At 53.9% G+C, this 18218-nt stretch overlaps 2 protein-coding genes across 2 annotated transcripts; one reads left to right on the forward strand and one right to left on the reverse strand.

Annotated features, from left to right (window-relative positions):
- Nucleotides 1-270: 270 nt before the first annotated feature.
- KCNJ10 (potassium inwardly rectifying channel subfamily J member 10) lies at nucleotides 271-10266 on the reverse strand. The gene is made up of 2 exons (XM_034424982.3): nucleotides 10037-10266; nucleotides 271-4381 (listed from the first exon to the last, which is right to left on the reverse strand). Exon 2 carries the CDS (start codon nucleotides 4379-4381, stop codon nucleotides 3245-3247), a length of 1137 nt encoding a protein of 378 aa, XP_034280873.1. The 5' UTR covers nucleotides 10037-10266; the 3' UTR covers nucleotides 271-3244.
- Nucleotides 10267-12810: 2544 nt separating this feature from the next.
- On the forward strand, nucleotides 12811-17831 carry KCNJ9 (potassium inwardly rectifying channel subfamily J member 9). Its single transcript, XM_034424983.3, has 3 exons — nucleotides 12811-12983; nucleotides 15154-16111; nucleotides 16523-17831. The coding sequence occupies exons 2-3, from the start codon at nucleotides 15178-15180 to the stop codon at nucleotides 16828-16830; spliced, it is 1242 nt and encodes a 413-aa protein (XP_034280874.1). The 5' UTR covers nucleotides 12811-12983; nucleotides 15154-15177; the 3' UTR covers nucleotides 16831-17831.
- Nucleotides 17832-18218: the final 387 nt, after the last annotated feature.

Consider the following 18218-nt stretch of genomic DNA (forward strand, 5'->3'; position numbering starts at 1 on the left):
GCTGAGAAAAAGCGGAGCTCTGCGTGGCGGGATTGTTCTCCAGAGAGCCACCCAGGTGCCATTCCCACTTCCGCCCCACTGCCCACCTGCTGTGTGGCACCCGAGGACTTACGTTGAATAAAATTAGGAAGTAGACACAGAACAGTAATACTGGGAAGGACCCCCCACCCCTTCAGCAATGTCTGTGCCCTGCTTTGAGACTAATGATAAACTGATTTAATTACATCACTATCCATTAATAAAGCAACGTCTTCGAGACATTTGAAAACCTGACTTTTAAACTTGTCTTTATTTAGTGATTTTGTTCTAAACAGAAAAAAAAGCTCCCTTTCACCCGCCAATAAAATTGGACTTTTAGTGCAAAAAGTCTTCTTCAGTGGATAAAAACCTTCATATTTATGAAGTACAGTACATAATTAATAGGCACAAAATAAACGTTTTTAAAAACGGAAATCAGATTAAATGCAGTTTCAACTCAGTCATCAAAACATCTGTCCTTATTGGCGTGTGTGTGTCTCATGTTGATTCAGCCACACAAAGCTAGACCTAAGAGAGTCTGGTAACATAAAAGGGCTGGATAAGTGACCACTGGTCATAGGTTATGGCCAGCTTGGACTCTGACCAGGAAACCTTTCCTTTGCTCCTTGTTTATTTGCTTCCCACACCTCTCAGCAAAGTTTGCAACCCCCTCTGGGTGTGTTTGTGGACGCCCGGGCTGAGACACAACAGGACACCAACTAGGCTGCCACCCTGGGTGCTTCTTCCTCTTTCTGAGAGGCTTAGAGTGACTCTTGTGAAAACCCCCAGCTGGCCTTGTTACTCAGGGTCATAAAGCCCACCCCCCCACCCCCGCAGGATGTTACGCAAAATGCGTAATGGAGAGGTATATTGCGCCATCCTGGTTTTTCTATTGCATCAATTTTTTGTTCCTAAATTAGGAAGTTCCCTTCTTGTTTCCTGACTGCATGCCTGAACCCCCAAATATCTGGAAGAAACACTGGGAACCCCGCCTCTATTTTGTCTTTTCTTCTCTGCAATGTCTTTGTTTCCAAAAAATAAAAATGTTTTCTTTGAGGCCTGCAAATCTGGTGGGACCAACCTCTCACAAGGCCCCTCCCTTCCTCCTATGGGAAACTGGGAGGACCCCTAACCCTGAAACATCCTTGGCTAAGAAGGAAGGTAGGAAGAAGAATTAATTCAACCTCCTTCTCCCTCTTCATGTCTCCCAAAACTTCACGGCCAGATCTCCATTAGACCCAAATGGAGCTTAATGGCGAATACTGATCCAGCTGGTCTCTCCAAATCTTCAGGTCTTGCATCCAACTTGCATTTGCCTATGGATGCAATGGGGCTCAAAAGAAAACAGACCGAAGGACTCTGTGAAATTGAGGGGGAGGGCTAGCAATTAATTTTCTAGCTTAAATTCATGTGCAAGTCAGGAATGAGGATCTTAGGTCAACACACATTTCAATCTACCTATGAAATGGTATCTGTTAGGCATACGTCCAGGGTGCAAACTTTAAAAAGGAAAAGAAAAAAGGAAGGAAGGAGGGAAGGAAGGAAGGAAGGAAGGAAGGAAGGAAGGAAGGAAGGAAGGAAGGAAAGGAAGGAAGGAAGTAGGTAGGTAGGTAAGAAAGGAAGGAGCTCTCGGGAGCTGCTAAAAATTTAAAGCTGTGGGAGAAAGGGATGAGGACTGCAGGGTAATCTCTGATTAACTTCCTTTTTGGTGCTGACAGCATTGTGTCTGCTCTTTAACTTGTTTTTGACAAAGTGCAATGTCACTCCTTCACTCCTTTCTTCTTTGCTTTCTGTTTTTTTCACGAGTACCAACATATAGATCATTTATATAAATAAACATATATAAATATCAAAATAGACATTTGTGTCCCAGGAGGAAGCTACGCTCTCCCTCTTCCTTGATGTGCAAAACACCGATTTGGACTCTTCTGTTCCTGGCAGAAACCATCCAGGCCAGGCCAGCTTGACTGCGGGGCAGAGCCAGGAGGGTCGACCCACCTGCCCCCCAGCCTGATCGATTCCACTGTCAGTGGCTGCTGCAGACCAGAGGTTTCCAAGCATCGCCTCGCTCCTCCAGCTCCGAGACCCTTGGAGGACCCCAACAGGCTCAACTGCAAAGGCTGGCAGGCAGGGGGGCTCTTCTTGGGGGCCAAAATTTCAGGGTGACCCTGACTGAAGTGGGCATCCAACTGCAAACAGCGTGTGCCCAAAGTGACTCCTTCTCTCCCGAGTGGATTTTTTTCTGGCATTGTTTGAGGAGCTGGCAGATTCCCCCTTGATCAGGCACTCTGCAAACAGGCTTCAAAGTCCATGAAACGTTTCATGCCTCGGTTTCCCTTCTACATTTACTGAAATTTCCTACCTTTTGAAAGAAAATACTTGGGTTGGGTTTTGGCTGGATAAAAGTGACAAGGATGGAACGCTATGTTAGCCTGAGGAAAAGGCACCACCAGCTGATTTTGAACTAGCTCGGAATGAAGTGGGTTTCCCCAGCTGATAGCCTCCTCCTCCTCCTCCTCCTCCTCCTCCTCCTCCTCCTCCTCCTCCTCCTCCTCCTCCTTCTCCTCCTCCTCCTCCTCCTCCTCCATCTTACTGGTTTTATTTTTCCTTCCTGCTGCTCTCAGAGGCCCCACTTGCTCTGGGATGCTGCCTTGCCTTCATCTTCCTTCTTGGGCTTAAAAAGTGCAGCATTTTGATGATTTACAGTAATAACACAAAAACTGCAGCTGTGATCATGGTGTGTGTGTGTGTGTGTGTGTGTGTGTGTGTGTGTGTGTGTGTGCAGAGGCCAGGACCCTGACAATTCCTCCTCAGGGCTCCAGCCATCTGCGGCTTGGGGATCCCAAGCTTTTGGAGGTTCAGAGCCAGGATCCCATGACCCAACGTGGCCACAGAAGCCTTACTCAAGGGACCTCAGCCACGGCCACTCTCAGGCCTGTTCCCTGGTGGTGCATTCAGCTGCCCTTGTGAGCCCGGCCTCCGCCACTCCACCTGTTCTTCAAAAAGGGGCAAAATAGAAGCGCACGGGGGGGGGGAGGAAGAGTCCCTTTTGTTGGGGGCTCTTCTGTGGGGAATAAAAGCAAGGCTGCCTTCTCTTTGGGGGAGCCTCTGCCCCCTCTGCAGCTGAAGAGGCTGTCAGGACAGTAGGGGGCACCCCGGCCGGGGAGGGAGGGAGGCTGCGATGGATGCCTAGAAGCTACGAGAGACCAGTTCCCCCCAGGGAGACTCAAACATTGCTGATCCGCACACTCAGCGGAGTGCTTTCCCGCTCGGCTTTCTCCCGGAAGGATTCCTCCAGCTTCAGTTTCTCAGGGTCACCGAATCGCGCGGTTTCGTGGAGGCAGCACGGGGGGGCCACCTTGATCACTTGCTCAAACATGCTGAAGTCGGCCACATATTTCCCGCTGGCTGAGAGAGAGATGACCGGAGTAAACTCGTAGCCCCACAGGATCTCCTCGGGGAGGTAAGAGGTACGGACCTGGCAGGTGGCGCTGGTGGACTCGACGGTGCCACTGAGGATGACCACCAGCTCGAAGTCGCCTTCTCCTGTGCGCAGGGTCAGGTCCCGGAAGGGGCTGCGTTCATTCACCACGTGGTAGAAGGTGAGGGGCAAGATGAGGAAGGGGCTGTCGGAAGACGTATCCACTTGGAAGTCCACATTGACCTGGTTCAGCCGGACGTGCTCCCCTTCCTTGGTCAGGTAGGTCTGAAGGAGCTTCCCTGTGATTTGGCAGCCGATCAGGAGGCTCTTCCGCATGTTGGCCACCCGGATCATCAGGCAGGTCCTGCCGTCGTGCTGAGCCACCACGGCGTTCTGGCTGAACTTGATGGTCTCCGCCCTCTTTTTGGGCCGAGCGATCTTGGCCAGGAAGGTGCCAGTGATGAAGATTTCCATGATGGTGGTGAGGACCAGCTGGCTGATGAGCAGGACGATGGCCAGCGGGCATTCCTCGCTGATGTAGCGGAAGCCATAGCCGATGGTGGTCTGGGACTCCAGGGAGAAGAGGAAGGCCCCCGTCAGCGTGTGGACCTGCATGACGCACGGCGTGTGGTTGGCTGGAGGGTTGAACTCCAGCAGGTCCCCGTGCAGCAAGGCCACCAGGTACCAGACAACCCCGAAGAGGAACCAGGTGCCGGCAAAGGAGGCCGAGAAGAGGACCAGCTTGTAACGCCACTGCATGTCGATGAAGGTCGTCCAGAGGTCCTTCAGGTACAGGAAGCGCTTGTCTGCGATGTGCTCCATGCGCACATTACTTCGCCCGTCTTTGGTCATGACCCGCCTCTTCCGTAGCACCGGACCAATCAGGGGGTGGCTGTCGGTTTGGGTGGTCTGGCTGTAGTACACCTTGGTGGCCGAGGTCATCTGGGCAGTGGGAAAGAGAGGCAGGTAAGGGGGTGCTCACACCAGAGGGACACAGGGGGACAATCACATCTGCATTCAGGATAAACCACTAAAGAGCAGTAATATCTACACAACTTCTGTCCTGGGGCAGTGGAGAGAGCATGAAATGGCACTCCTGGCCAACCCACCCACCATTCTTCTACAGTTCTACAGTCTTCTGATTTCCCTGAGGGGCTCTTGACCCCCTTTCTTTCTATCACCCCACAGCCCCCTGGCTCACAGTCACATGGATTCCTAGCCCTTTCATTTTATTTTGCACACTGTTTGCGCTCCTGGGTTAGTTGCTGTTTGTTAGCCTGTGTGTCGCCCGTTGGCTGCTGAAGGAAACAGGATGCGATTGATCTTGAATCAGATCCAGGCCTGCCTTAGGTTCCCTAGGCGGAGACGCTGGTGTGGACGATCCCCTCCAAGCTGGAAAGTAGGAGGTGAACTAGGGTGGCCCTCTTGCTAAACAAGGGAGGGAAGGGAAAAGGAGAGAGAGAAAGGAAGGAAGGAAGGAAGGAAGGAAGGAAGGAAGGAAGGAAGGAAGGAAGGAAGGAAGGATTCTTATAGGGAAGGTCTTTTTATCTGAAATGCAGTGGGGTGTCACAAAAATTCCCCCAGGGAGGTTACTTGGGTGCACGTTAAGCCAGGACCAAGGAAGAGCTGGGGGCCAAGGGACTTCCCTCCCTGCCTTGCTCTAAGGCCTCCTGCCTTGTGGTCAAGCAAGGCCAATGAACCCCCTTCCTTCTCCGCTGGCTGAGATGACCAGGCTGCAGCCCTCCTCCTTCCTTCCCTGCATGTGAAGCCCAATGAATTGGGGGGGGGACGACAAGGAAGCCAAGTCTCTCCCTCTCCCTCCCCCTCTTTGCGCTCTCTCACACACACAGAGAATATGATGCCCATTGAGTGATTGTCCATTCTTCAAGCTCTTCCCCTCCCTCCCTTTTAATCCTGTTCCCAGCAAAGAGAAAACATCCTTCCGGTTGTTTGAAAGAGCCTTTGAACAACCAGTGAATGAATTGTCATCCTGGCCAGGGACCCCCACCCCAGCCCCACCGTTTCCATGGGAGGAAAGGAGGCATGGACCCCAATGTGCCTCTGCCTTTCCTGCAGCCACGGCCCAGAGACCCCCCTGCCCCTTGGCCAGAGAGGGTGGGGGCTTCAGCAGCTATTCTGTGCCTTGTGCTGCCCCACTTCTGAAAACGAAGATGTAGCTGTCCTCTCAGCAGGGAAGGGCCCCCCTCAGAGCTGCCCCCAAATGAAAAAAAATGTACAACTATGATGATATAAGTGAAATCAATAAAATAGAAAAGCAATTGAAAAGAAAGTATATATCAACAGAAAATCAGGGCTGCTCAGATACCAATAGGGAAAATATTGAATTGAAAACAAATACAACAATGGAGAGAGAATGGAAAGAGAAGTAGAGGGTAAGAAAGGAGGGGAGAAGGAGAGGGAGGAACAGAAGAAAGGGAAAAGGAGAGGAAGAAAGGGAGGGAAAAAGGAGTAGGAGAGAAGGTTAGAAAGGGGGGGAAGAAGGGAGAAGTGGGGGAAAGGAAGGGGAAAGAGAGAAGAGGAAGGAGAGGAGGAAAGAAGAAAGTAGAAAAGGGTAGAAGAAAAGAGGGAAGGGAAAGAGAGAAGAAGGAGAAGAAGGATTGTTGTAAAATAAGGGAGAAGAAATGGTAGAAGAGCAACCCCGAATATATTTAAATTTTTTCTTAGGATGAAGAATGAATTAATATGAAAGTGTAAAGAGTATATATATAATTAACAATGGATAAGAGACTGTACATTTACAATATGTTTATGAGAAATAAATTTTTTTTTCAAAGAGCTGCCCCCAAATGGAGGGTCAGCTGTTCCAAGAGGCCAGCTGGCCAGAGACGATGCCCAGGGCCAAGAGACCTTCCCTCACCTTGGCACCCAAAGCCCACCTTCGGGCCAAGGGAAACCTACATCCAGCCCCTCAGCCGGCTTCCTTTCATCGCTCTTCCTCTTGGCTTCCTTGCCAGCCTCCCCTTCCTCTGCCCGGCCTCCATCCGAGGCCACAGCTGTCTCCCTCCCCGTCAGGTCTTTTCCTCTGCTTGGTGGCACCTGAGGGTCCCTTCTTAAACTCTCAGGCAGAGAGAGAGGCAGTCAGGTTTGTTAGAAGCAGATTCCCTTCAGGTCTCCAGAAGAAGAAAGGTTGGGAGGGCAGCAGGGGGCGCTCTTCCAAAGCACCCCAATGTACTGCCCCACGGCTGGCTGCCTGACTTCTACGTGGTGGGGCAGAAGTGAAAGCCCTTGCACACACTACAGTCACATGTTGCATGCAGAGTCAGCCCTGCATGTGGGAACGAAGCCGGTTCTGGGTTCAAGTGAAGAGAGGGAGGCTGTTTTTCTCACAAAAAGGAGGGCTATTGTGGCAGTTGCACCACCAGCAAAGCCTGGAAGTTTTGCCAACCCAGAAAAACGTGTCATCCAGGCACACAACGATGTGTGTTGTGGGGATGTAGCCAAATTCTCTGACTGACAGGAGGGAGCTTGGCAAACTGCAATTGTGGTTCCAGGATCAAACCTGGCTTTGAAGTTTTCTCATGCTAAACATAGCATAAAGCATGGACGATCCTTGGGTGCATCTGGAGTCACAGCTTCAATCTGTGGACGTGGCAGCTTCCGTGGTCTTCCTCTCCCCCCCAGCGCCCCCCTTGAGTCCTAATCTCCCAGGCTTCCCAGAAGGACGGGAAGCATCTGTGGGCATCTGAGCCTTTACAGAGGGTGCTATTTGCCAGATGCCAGACACCTGTTGAAATGCTGCCTTTCTTTTCTGCCTAAAACAGCTTCTTCTCACTTCTCCTCCCTGCCCCCCTGCCAATCTGGCCCCCAAATGGCCCAAAGCGGTCCCTCCAAAGGCCCCAGAAGTGGCTGCTGTTAATACCTCGGCGGCATTAAACATTAACTCCGTGTGCCTCGGCCTGCATTCATTAGGCCGGGAACGAGGTTGGCACAGTATGTAAAAGTTTACAGCCTGTTTTACAAGAAGAACATAATATATAACTATTTTTTCTCTAGAAAACCTGGCCAGGCCTTTATCTCCTGAAGATTGCCTTCTGCCTGGGATTCTGGCTGCCCCAGATCTGGGTTGCAAAATGAAGGGCCTGGAGCAGCCGGGATTGTCAGAGAGATGAATTCAGAAAAGGAGCTAAGAGACGGTGCCAGGCCTCCCTGGTTCAGCTCGGCCGAAACGGAGGGCTCCTTGGCCTCCTTCGTAAGACTTCAGGCGGCTTCCTCCCCCCTCCTCAATCTGGTTGCATCTGAGGAAGAGGAGGCCAATTGGGCACTCCTGCTGAAAGGGGCACCCAGAAATGTATGCCTTCTGAAGGCTGGTGACCCAACGCTGCAGCTCCTTCCTTGCCTTCAGCAAACGTGGTTAAACTGTAAACTGGGGTGGCTTTAAAGGCTTGTGCTGCACAACGTTTCTCCCTCCAGGGCAGCTGGGTGGCACTCAGAACAAGCAGCAGCTTGTTAAAACTTGTGTTTGGGCTTCGAGGGCTCTGGCCGGGGCAGAGGACACCCCCCCCCTGGGAAGCTGAAGTGGGGCAAGACAAGCCAACGTCCCTTGACCTCTTAGTCAAGGCTGGGCTGGACCATGTTCTGGAGGGGACTTGCATCCGAATGGCTCGCCCTTTGCTTCCCAGCCACTCTCGCAGCCATGCTGGCCCTGTGGAACTTTGGCAACCTATGCTCAGCTGCCCAGGAGGGGAGGGAAACGTGGGCCGAGGCTCCCCCACTGGACCTCTGCAGGCTGCAGATATTGGAAACCGCCAAGCTCAGTTGTCCAGGATCTGGCCAGGCTTGTGGGGAGGGGGAGGAGGTGTAGGGGGGAGTGAAAGCATTTGACTGTTTGGTAAGAAGAGCGGGCAAGACAGAAGCCCCATTGTCTGCCCCCCAGGAGAAGGCCTGAATGGAGCTTCCAAGAGACAAAAAGTGCTTTGAGAAGGCCAGCTCGTTAGTATGCGAGGGGGAGCCACGGCCTTCTCTCGCTTGGCTCCCCTTCCCCCCTCTCCTGGCCACCCCAATGGGCAGGAGGAGTCCTGCCACCGGAGCTCCTCGGGCCGTGTTCATGGCACCCCCCTGGGATTCACCTGTTCTGACCCCCAGCTCACTGCCAGCACAGGGGGCACAGCTGGGCCCTTGCCGCCTGCAAATCTCTGCTTGCCAAGTGTGATTGCGGGGGGAGGGGGGGCTTGGATTCCCCCCCTGCAGGAGGGCCAGAAAGAGCCAAGCTTGCAACATTTCTCTCTTTCTCTTCAGCTCAGCTCTGGACTCCGCTGGGCATCTCTGCTGCTCTCTTAGATTTGGGGGCTTCTGGGCTCGGGCCAACCGAGCCACGAGATCATTTCCACAATGCTTCCACAATGTTTAAATGATCTTAGTTTCCCCTCAAGTCAGGCAGGAAATCCACAAAAACAAAACCTAACCCCCCACCCCAATAGCTTCACCTCATTTTAGTAGGAAAGAAAACACTCCCCAACATTTACACTCAAATATAGGAAACCTAGAAACTCCTGGTCTTGGCATCCCTGCTCTGTCCGCCACAACCTCTGCCCTGGCAAAGTGAAATGAAATAATGAAGTTACTGGTAACTGCCTTGAGGCCACAAAATTTATCCAAGGAAAAGAACGTGGCCTCAGGACTCAACCTCGCCTCAGAATGCTGACAGGGAAAGAGGGAGAAATTTCAGGAGAGGAATGGGGGAAAGAGACCCTTTCCGGGAATGTGAAGTTTGGTGATCAGAAGAGAAGTGCAGACATTTAAGAAAGATCGGCAGGGCAGTGAGTGAGCGAATGTCTCCGACTGTGGCCCACCTGGAGGGTTTCTAGCTGGGAAGAGCAGGCCAGGAGGGTCACGGCATCGCTTAGGAAGGAGAGGGGGCCCGTCCGTCTGTCCGTGTGGAAGGAAAGACCTTCCAACTTCAGAGAGTTGCCTGGACTTCTTTGCCTGCCAACATCCTCTCTCTCCTGCCTTCTTCCAAGGTCTCTTTCTCTCTCCAACCACCACCTGTTTTCTTCAGCAGACACCTGTGCCACAGCCACCTGCATCTTCCAAAAAGGCTCCCCAAACCCAGACCAGCCCCAAAACGTCTCCTTTCGGCACCTGTGGAGGTTGTTTGGGCTCCTACTTTTGGGAAAGCCCAGCAGCGTGGGGAACACCTCTCTCCCCATCTATCCCCAGACAGAGAACCCGGGGCGGTAAGCTTCCCTTGGGTTTCCCACCTGGAACACCCCACATCCACGCACGTATGTTCTCCTCCGGGTCCATGCAACTATCTCCCTCAGGGAGGGGGACCCGAGAGCCTGGGAGGAGTGGACTTGCCGAAAGTAGAGAAAGGAAAGCCATTTGTCCCCCGGAGGAGAGTCAAGGCAGGCAGAGGTTGCTACGACCGTCTAAGGCAGTTGAATTCTGTGCTCTTCTGCGGGTTGTATCCATCCCCATCACCTGTGGAAACTCCAGAAGGGGCTCCTTAGCAAATCCCCCTCCTCTCGTCTGCTGCATCACCCCATCAGATATGCCAGCAAGCGGGGCCTTGACCGAGGGGGGGACTTTGAACCCTCCCACATCCTCCTGCCCAAGTCCAAGATGGGACTGCCTTACCTTGAGCTTGGCGAAGGCTTGGATTGCAAACTGGGGGACCGTCACCTGGAGAGGACCTTCGCTCAGTGCCCGCCTGGTCAGGAAGGCGTCCGCTCCCCTGTTCTCCAACCTGCCCACAGGCGGATCCTTCTCCCACAGGGCTGGAGAGGCAGAGGCTGCAAGACTGTGCAGACCGTGAGGACGAGCGGTGAGGCGCGTCCACCATCAAATCAGCGTTGCCCCGGCTCTGCACGGCTGAGCCTCCCCCATGGATTTTATGCCTCCTTCTTTTCCCCCTTTCGGCGGCTGACAAAAGTTTGTCCAACTTCAAGTGAATGAAAGGATTATTTTTTTTTAAAGGAGGGGGCAGACGAGGGAAGCGACTGACGTCCTTAGCCGGCCTATCAGACGAGAGCCTTGCCAGGAATTGTGGAGAATGGAGAAGCAGGAAGAGGAGGAGGAGGGGGGGAAGGGGAGAGTGCAAAAGAAAGGAAAAAAGGGACAGAAAGAGAAAGAAAGGAGAGAGGACTTGGCCAGGGACTAGAGGGGAGGGGAGGAGGGGGCCCCCACTGGAGAAGCCAGGGGGTTAAAGTTTTAGTAGAAAGTTAATGAGCTGGAAATCACAGCTCTCCATCCATGCTAAGGGTCACAAGGCAAGGCGGGCAGAGGCGGGGCAGTGGCCAGGCAAGGCAACAGGAGGAAGGGAGCAGCAGAACAGGCAGAGAGACCCAAAGGCTTCAAAAGCCACTCGCCTTCTGCCTGCAGGGGACGTTCATCTCTGTTCAGGCGTCTTTGCTGGGGATGACACAGGGCAGACAGCCGCCTCACAGGATGGGTATATATATATATATATTTGCTTCTCCTCCATGCTCCGCCACTCCACCTTCAGTGGGGAGAGAAGCTGAACTTGCCTGGTAGCGCAGTCCCTGCATGCAGCCCCTGCCCCAGATGAAGCCCCTCACAAGCCAGAGTGAGCAGAAGCGTCAGAGAAGGCCCCCTGTCAGTGATTTTAGTGACTGGACTCGGATTCTACAGGAAGGAGTCTGGTGTTCCTCTGGGACCCATATTCAGGGCTCACAAGTTGCCTAGTCTGGAGTAGAGGGACCCCCTGTGGGCCACTGCCCTGACGGGAGGCTGCAGATTGCAGCACCTGGAAGCCCTTCCAGGCCCTCAGCAGGTTCCTGCGCCCTCTGCCTGTCAAGCAGGGAACTGCTGGGGTGAGAAGGCAAGGCAGGCCCTGCGCCTGGCCTTTTCCGGGGTGAACCTCCGTGTTTTCAAGTGCTCCGTTTCTTTTTCTTGTTCTAGAAAATGAAGGTCATGAACCTTGACCCTGGTTCCTTTCTTCCCAAGACTATAGATCTTTCTTCAGGCAAAACCCTCCCCCTTTCAAAATTCTCTCGCTTCTAAGCTAAATCCACTTCTTTGTTTCCCTTCTTTGTTTCCTCTTTGCTTTCAGATTATGCTGGTACCGTTGGAAAAAAAATGCCAAGCAGGAAACGGGCCTCTTGGTTCTGCATAGCAGAAGCCGAGCAGGCCCCATTGAGCAGAAACCCTTTGAGTGGGTCTGTGTTCCCAGGGACCACCAAGCCAGTTCCACTAACGCACCAAGTAAAAAGCTGAGCCAGAAGCTCGGCTTCAGGGGTGGGGATGCGGTTGGGGGGTTCTTGACATGTTTTCTCATGTCTTTGCTGTTATTATCGATATCCCTTGCCATCTTCTCCCACGGGTTCTGCCCATCTTGCAACTGGCCGCTAAGCAGTTCCATTGGTATATTCCTTTGCCTAACAGGCACAGCCGGCCTCATCTGTCTCCCTCCCTCCCTTGCTCTGCACAGCGCCAGAGATCCTTTGGGTGTTGGGGGAGAATCCGGAGCCTTTTCTGCCTTTGTCATAGGAAACATTTTAAGCAAAGGCAGCACAGGATGCTGGGTGTGGCCATTGCACTGTGTCTCCTGAACACCTCTGTGGACAGGAGCCAAATACTGTACTTCCAAATTGGGGTTTTGGGAAGCAAAAGGAGGGCAAGTGTCATTCCTTTTTCCTGAATGCTTTCTCCACTTTCATCCATGGGATTTACCAGTGCTCTCCTACCCAAGCCTTAACCAGATCCAACTCCACTACGTTTTTTCAGGATCAGCCCAGGCTGACTAGGAGCTGTGGGGCAGTGCTGAGTTGGTGTCCTCTTCAGCAAGGAAGATTCTTCCCCTCCCCACCCCACCCCACCCCCAGATCTCCTGCCTGAGCTGAGGGTGGGTGAGAGAAGGCTGCAGTTTCTGAGACACCTCTGGATACTTCTGGAACTTGGTATCTCACCTCCCCAGATCAAAAAAAAAAAAAAAAACCACCAACAACAAAAAAAACCCAACAACCCCATAAAAAGCCATGGAAGGTGAATCAGCTGCCTTTCTGCTTCTTTTAAGAGATGCCTGTTTTTTTTTCCTTGTCTTGCATGGCTGGCAGGAGGATATGCCAGCTGCTGATTATGTCAGTTGTAGTTCACCAGCCCCGCAGGGACCTCCACTGGGAAGCCTGGGCCTGGAGATGTATTGTACCTGAGGCCATCAATTGCCAGCAAGGACCCTGCTCCCCTCCGTTGCCTGCTGGTCGAGGGATCTGTGCGCCCAGGTTTTCATGCGCATCCCCGTGCAATTCAGCATCCCAGCCAGAGGACGTCCAGAGCAGTTGCCTTGGTGACGGTAGGGAAGAAAGGGCGCCTGGGAAGGGGGTAGATGACACACATCGGGAGGGAGGGAGAGGAAGAGAGATCGGGCTCGGAGCTGAGCTAAATTTAGGAGGAAGCCGAGGAGGAGGAGGAGGAGCAGGAGGAGGAGGAAGTGGGCCCGAGCGTCTGGGTCTGGGCTTCACCCCCCGGCCAGGGATGTCCTGCGGGCGGCGGACGAGATGAGTGTGCGAGGCGGAGCCGCTGCAATCGCCCAGTCCGGAGCGCGGAGCCGTTTCAGCACCACCAGGTGAGAACAGCTCCAGCCCATTGCTGGCGCGGTCGGGGAGGGGGAGGGGGAGGGGGGAGGCTGGGGTCCCTGGCGGCTCTGCCCGAGCGGGGGGCTTGCGTGTCAGTCCTTCCTGTTCCGGGGGCTTCTGAGGTCCCCCGATTCGATGGAGCCTTCTTTTCAGGAATCGGGGCAGAGCTGAGTTCTGGCGCCTTCTGGTGCGTCCTTCATTGGAATAGCAATTCCGTTGGATAGGCCGCCTTCGGTCAAATTTGGAGGAGGGGATTTGAATATAGGTGCGCTCTCCCGTATTATTAATCTAAAACGTGTGTTGGGCTTGTAAAACAGCCCTGTGCAGTAGGAAGAGGGGGAAAAATCAGCAGCTCTCTCTATGAACTTTACCAGGCATTCTTTTCCATATGAATGTCAACACAGTTATTACTCTTCATCTTATTTCCTAATAAAAACATCCTTAGGCTAAATAAATGATATTTCACACCAACTCAGGAGATGCTCAGCCTCCAGAGCCAGAGGGATTTGGAGCCTGCTAGGAGGCTGGAGGCAGGCCTGATTATTAATAGGCTGATTGCCTGCAGGCTCAGCTCAGCACAGGGGCCATCCTGTGGGGCCCTGGCACAAGGGTTGAGTGTGTGGAACCGCTGTTGGCCAGTAGGATCCCCACCCAGGGCCTGTGTCCTCCAGAGGGAGAACAAAGTACCTCAGCTAACCTCTCTGCCTTCTCTTCTGGCACATGAGGGAATAGATGGGACCAGTAAGGCAGAAAAAACAGTGGGCTTGAGGTTGGGGGCCATGCAGAGCAGCCAAACTGCCCCCCCCCCATGAAAACACAATTCTGCCCCCTTTTTCTGATAGAACATGTGGCATATGGAGGTCCATCACTCAGCAAGTTTACACCTGCAGCTGCCAACTCACTCCGTGCCCTCAGGGGAGAAAGGGGGAGATAAATAGGGCTTCATGAACGTTCCCCCCACCCAGTCCAGGAAAAATGGAAATGGATCTCACTAGGGCAGAGAACACGCCCTTGTCATTATAGCAGCCAAGCAGATTCTCTTCTACGGTCCCTGAACTAGAGGAGAATCCTGAAACATTTTGTAGGCTACCCCCTCTCCTTCCGACAGACAAACCCCAGCCCTGGAGTTCCACTTAGCCTATCACAACAGGATTGTCCTCTTTCTTCTCTGTGGGTTTGCCCGATTTCCACTTTATACCCAAGAAGCTTGTCTGAAAGCAGGTGTCGATCGGCCCGTTCAGAACCTGCGACCCAGCAGAGTCTCTAGATAAACTGAATTCAAGGAGGAGGGTGTGTTCCTGCCACACCCAGCCTTCTTTTTCTCTCTCCACCGGAATCTTTCAGACAGGCTCAAGGGTCACTCCCCACCCCCACCCCAAGGAAACAGCCTGGAGGATATTTACAGAGGAGGAGAACCTTTGCTCATTTAAATGGCGCAACATCAATCAGTTTTACAGTGTGGGCACTGTTTAAAAATAGCCCGCCTCTTAATTGGAGAAGGCCATCTGGGTAGTTTCTCAACTGCTGGAGGTGCCCTCCGCCTTCCCTTCTCCTACTTGCCTCGCAGGAAGTGTGGCGACAAGGGCTGACCCTGCAGCAGAACAGCCTAGCCCAGCTCCTGAAAAACAACAGACTGAGCAAACATCCACCCTCCCCCCCCCACCCTTAGGCCCTTAGACACTGGCAGGATTTGCTCCTTGCTCTGCCTCTGCTCTGGACTCCCAAACCATCTGCAGGTTTTGAAATGCTCAGCAAAAATGCACGAAAGGGCTGTGTGCATGGGATGGGTGGGGTCTGTGCTCTGTTTGCTTGCAACTGTGCAAAGCCAACATGCATGGTCAGCTGATGAGTCCATGTTTTGCACAAACCCAGAGGGTGTGTTTCTGGCAAGGGCAAAGTTCACCCCACAGACACCCAGAAGCCTCCTGGGAACATGGTCCAACTCTCAAACTCTGCTTCCCAAGTGGGCGCCCTCCAAAAGGGGTCACCACCACCCCTCTTTTCACACACACCACAACCAGCCCAGCCATGGGTTTTAATTTGATATCCGCTCCCCAAAGCAGCTTAGTAATGCTCAGTTTTGCCCCAGAGAAATTCTTCCTGTGGGCTTCCTCCGTGCTGCCCTCCTCACTCTGGGCTCCGGCTTGGCTTTGCTTGCAGATCTGGAGGCCGCCCGGCACTACGATGGCCAAAGACAACCCGGCTTTCTCTGCCATCCCCAAGACCCCCGTCTCTGAGGGCAAAGCGCCCCTTCCCTCACAGCCGGTCAAGTCGGCGGCCTTGCGGCGCCTGGGCGAGGGCCCCGAGAAGGCCGAAAAGAAGCGTGGGCGCCAGCGCTACGTGGAGAAGGACGGCAAGTGCAACGTCCAGCACGGGAATGTGCGGGAGACCTACCGCTATCTGACCGACATCTTCACCACTCTGGTGGACCTGAAGTGGCGCTTCAGCCTGCTGGTCTTCATCCTGGCCTACGCCGTCACCTGGCTCTTCTTCGGCCTCATCTGGTGGTTCATCGCCTACTGCCGGGGCGACCTGGACCACCTGGGGGACGATGCCTGGACCCCCTGCGTCAACAACCTCAACGGCTTCGTCTCGGCCTTCCTCTTCTCCATCGAGACCGAGACCACCATCGGCTACGGGCACCGGGTCATCACCGACAAGTGCCCCGAGGGCATCGTGCTGCTCCTGCTGCAGGCCATCCTGGGCTCCATGGTGAACGCCTTCATGGTGGGCTGCATGTTCGTCAAGATCTCCCAGCCCAACAAGCGGGCGGAGACCCTGGTGTTTTCTTCCCATGCCGTCATCTCGCTGAGGGACGACCACCTCTGCCTCATGTTCCGGGTGGGGGATCTGCGCAACTCCCATATTGTGGAGGCCTCGATCCGGGCCAAGCTTATCAAGTCCAAGCAGACCCAGGAAGGGGAGTTCATCCCTCTCAACCAGACGGACATCAGCGTGGGCTTCGAGACGGGCGACGACCGCCTCTTCCTTGTCTCCCCGCTGATCATCAGCCATGAAATCAACGAGCAGAGCCCCTTCTGGGAGGTGTCCAAGGAGCAGCTGCGGAAGGATGAATTTGAGATCGTGGTGATCCTGGAAGGGATGGTGGAGGCCACAGGTAGGTGGGGGGGGGCTGCGGGGGGGGGAGTCTCTGGGCTCCCTGCCTGGAAAGCTGCCAAAAGAGGCCAGGGATGCAGAAGCAGCTTTCTGAAGGGGGGGCAGGGAGGAGAGCTGGCCACTTCAGCACAGGCGTGCCCCCTTTTTCAAGCCAAGGCGTTTTGTCTTGGTTCCCCCACCCCCAGCCACTCCTAGCCATGTGCCTGTGGTTGTGTGTGTCCCATCTTGGCCCTCCATCAAGACGGCTTTGGAAAGAGCCCCCAGACTCGGATGGGTATCAAAAGAAGGGTCCTTCCCAGTAGGTTCAGGAGAGCAGAATTAGGATTACACGGACATATTAGAAATGAATGTTTATGAACTGGAAGCTCGTCCTTGTCCTGCTCCCCCTACCCAAATGTTGATTCCCCTCCAGGGATGACGTGCCAAGCCCGGAGCTCCTACCTGGTGGACGAGGTCCTGTGGGGACATCGCTTCATGTCGGTCCTCAGCTTGGAGGATGGATTTTATGAGGTGGATTACAACAGCTTCCACCAGACCTTCGAGGTGCCCACACCCAGCTGCAGCGCCCGGGAGATGGCAGAAGCTTCAGCTCGCATGGACGCCCACCTCTACTGGTCCATCCCCAGCCGGCTGGATGAGAAGGTGGAGGAAGGGACAGAGAAGGGGGAGAAAGAGAGGAACGGGAACCTCACTGCCACCGAGAGCGAGTCCAAGGTCTAAGCGACCGCTGGACGGGCAGAGCGAGCCAGAAAGCCTGGGCTATGGCACAAGGCGCCCAGAGGGGGCAGGGGAGCCGTCTGGGCAAGTGAAGCCCTCTGGCCGGTTTGACCTTGGGGGTTATCAGCACAGACTGTGCAAGAGAGACTCAACAGAGAGAAGCTGTTCCTGAAAGCGCCCGTGGGCAGGAAGCTGGCAACTGAAGCCATCAGGAGGCAACGTGGAACTGGAAACCATATTCAATGGGGGTCCAGACCCATTGCTAGGAAAGACGAGGCCTTTGGAGGGGAGCGGGGCTCCACAGATGCGCCCTTGTGGTTTTCTCAGCACTGAGACTGAGGGGGCTTTGGCCCTTCCTGCTTCCAGGGCTTCCCAGCCAAGCCCCGAGTGCAGGTGGTCTCCCATGCAAGCCCGAGCCGGACCTGACCCTCCTTAGCTTCCTGAGCTCAAACGGGGGAAGAGACTCAGTGCAACAAAGGAACAGCCTGGGGGGCAACTGGGGGACGACGAGGAAAGGTGTGAAGAGGTGGCTGCACAAACAAGGAGGCAGTGAAGACAATCGGTCAGGACCATGAATGCCCTGCCTGCTCTCCTTGCCCCCCCCACCTGCTCAGCTCCCACCCCCACCCCGGGAGACCATGTGGTTTCCAAGCGGACACTTTTGCACAATGTAGGCAATGGTTTTTTTAAAAACACTGCACAGTTCGCTTTGGGCATGCCAAAGACCACGGAGACCCCAGGGGGATGTCGGGAGAAATGTGACCCCGCCCAAAGCCCAAAGCCCCGGGGAGCGGCTGAAAATCTCCTTTGCCAGAGTTGGGGATGGGGGCCCCCAAAGAGACCGTTTCGATTAGCGAGTTTTCTCCGCCCAGCAGACCCCGCATGGCTGGCTGTTTCCCCCACAGGACAAGAAAAGGGGGGGGGTTGATTTATGATATGGATTAAGAGGTATATCAACATTCCATATTTTGAAATAAACCTTACTAGATGAGTTGTGCAACCAAGGAATTGTGCGTCTGCATATATTTGCATATGAAACTCAAAAGCCCGAAGAGGGTCACCCAGAAGGTTTGAAGCCCAGAAAATGGACACAAGGGTGGCGTATTGAACATTTGTGGGCTCCCCTTGTATCAGGGGAGCCAATGAAACCTGGAATAGATTTTACTTTCAAATTGTTACCCACCATCCCACTCTCATTCCTAAGATTCCGAAGACCCTAAAGGGGCCTTTATTTATCCCTTTTTCTCTCCAAAGCAGCTGAGACAGTTGGCTTACCTCACCACCTTCCCCACAAGGCCCTATGGCAGATTGGGGAGAGGGGGAGAAATGCCTCCCCAGCGCATGGAATGAATGGGACTTGTCTCTTTTCCTCCCTTATGCTCAAAACTAGG

This window comes from Pantherophis guttatus, chromosome 18 (assembly GCF_059756535.1).
Source record: "Pantherophis guttatus breed Tessera chromosome 18, ASM5975653v1, whole genome shotgun sequence".
Classification (NCBI taxonomy): Eukaryota; Metazoa; Chordata; class Lepidosauria; order Squamata; family Colubridae; genus Pantherophis; species Pantherophis guttatus.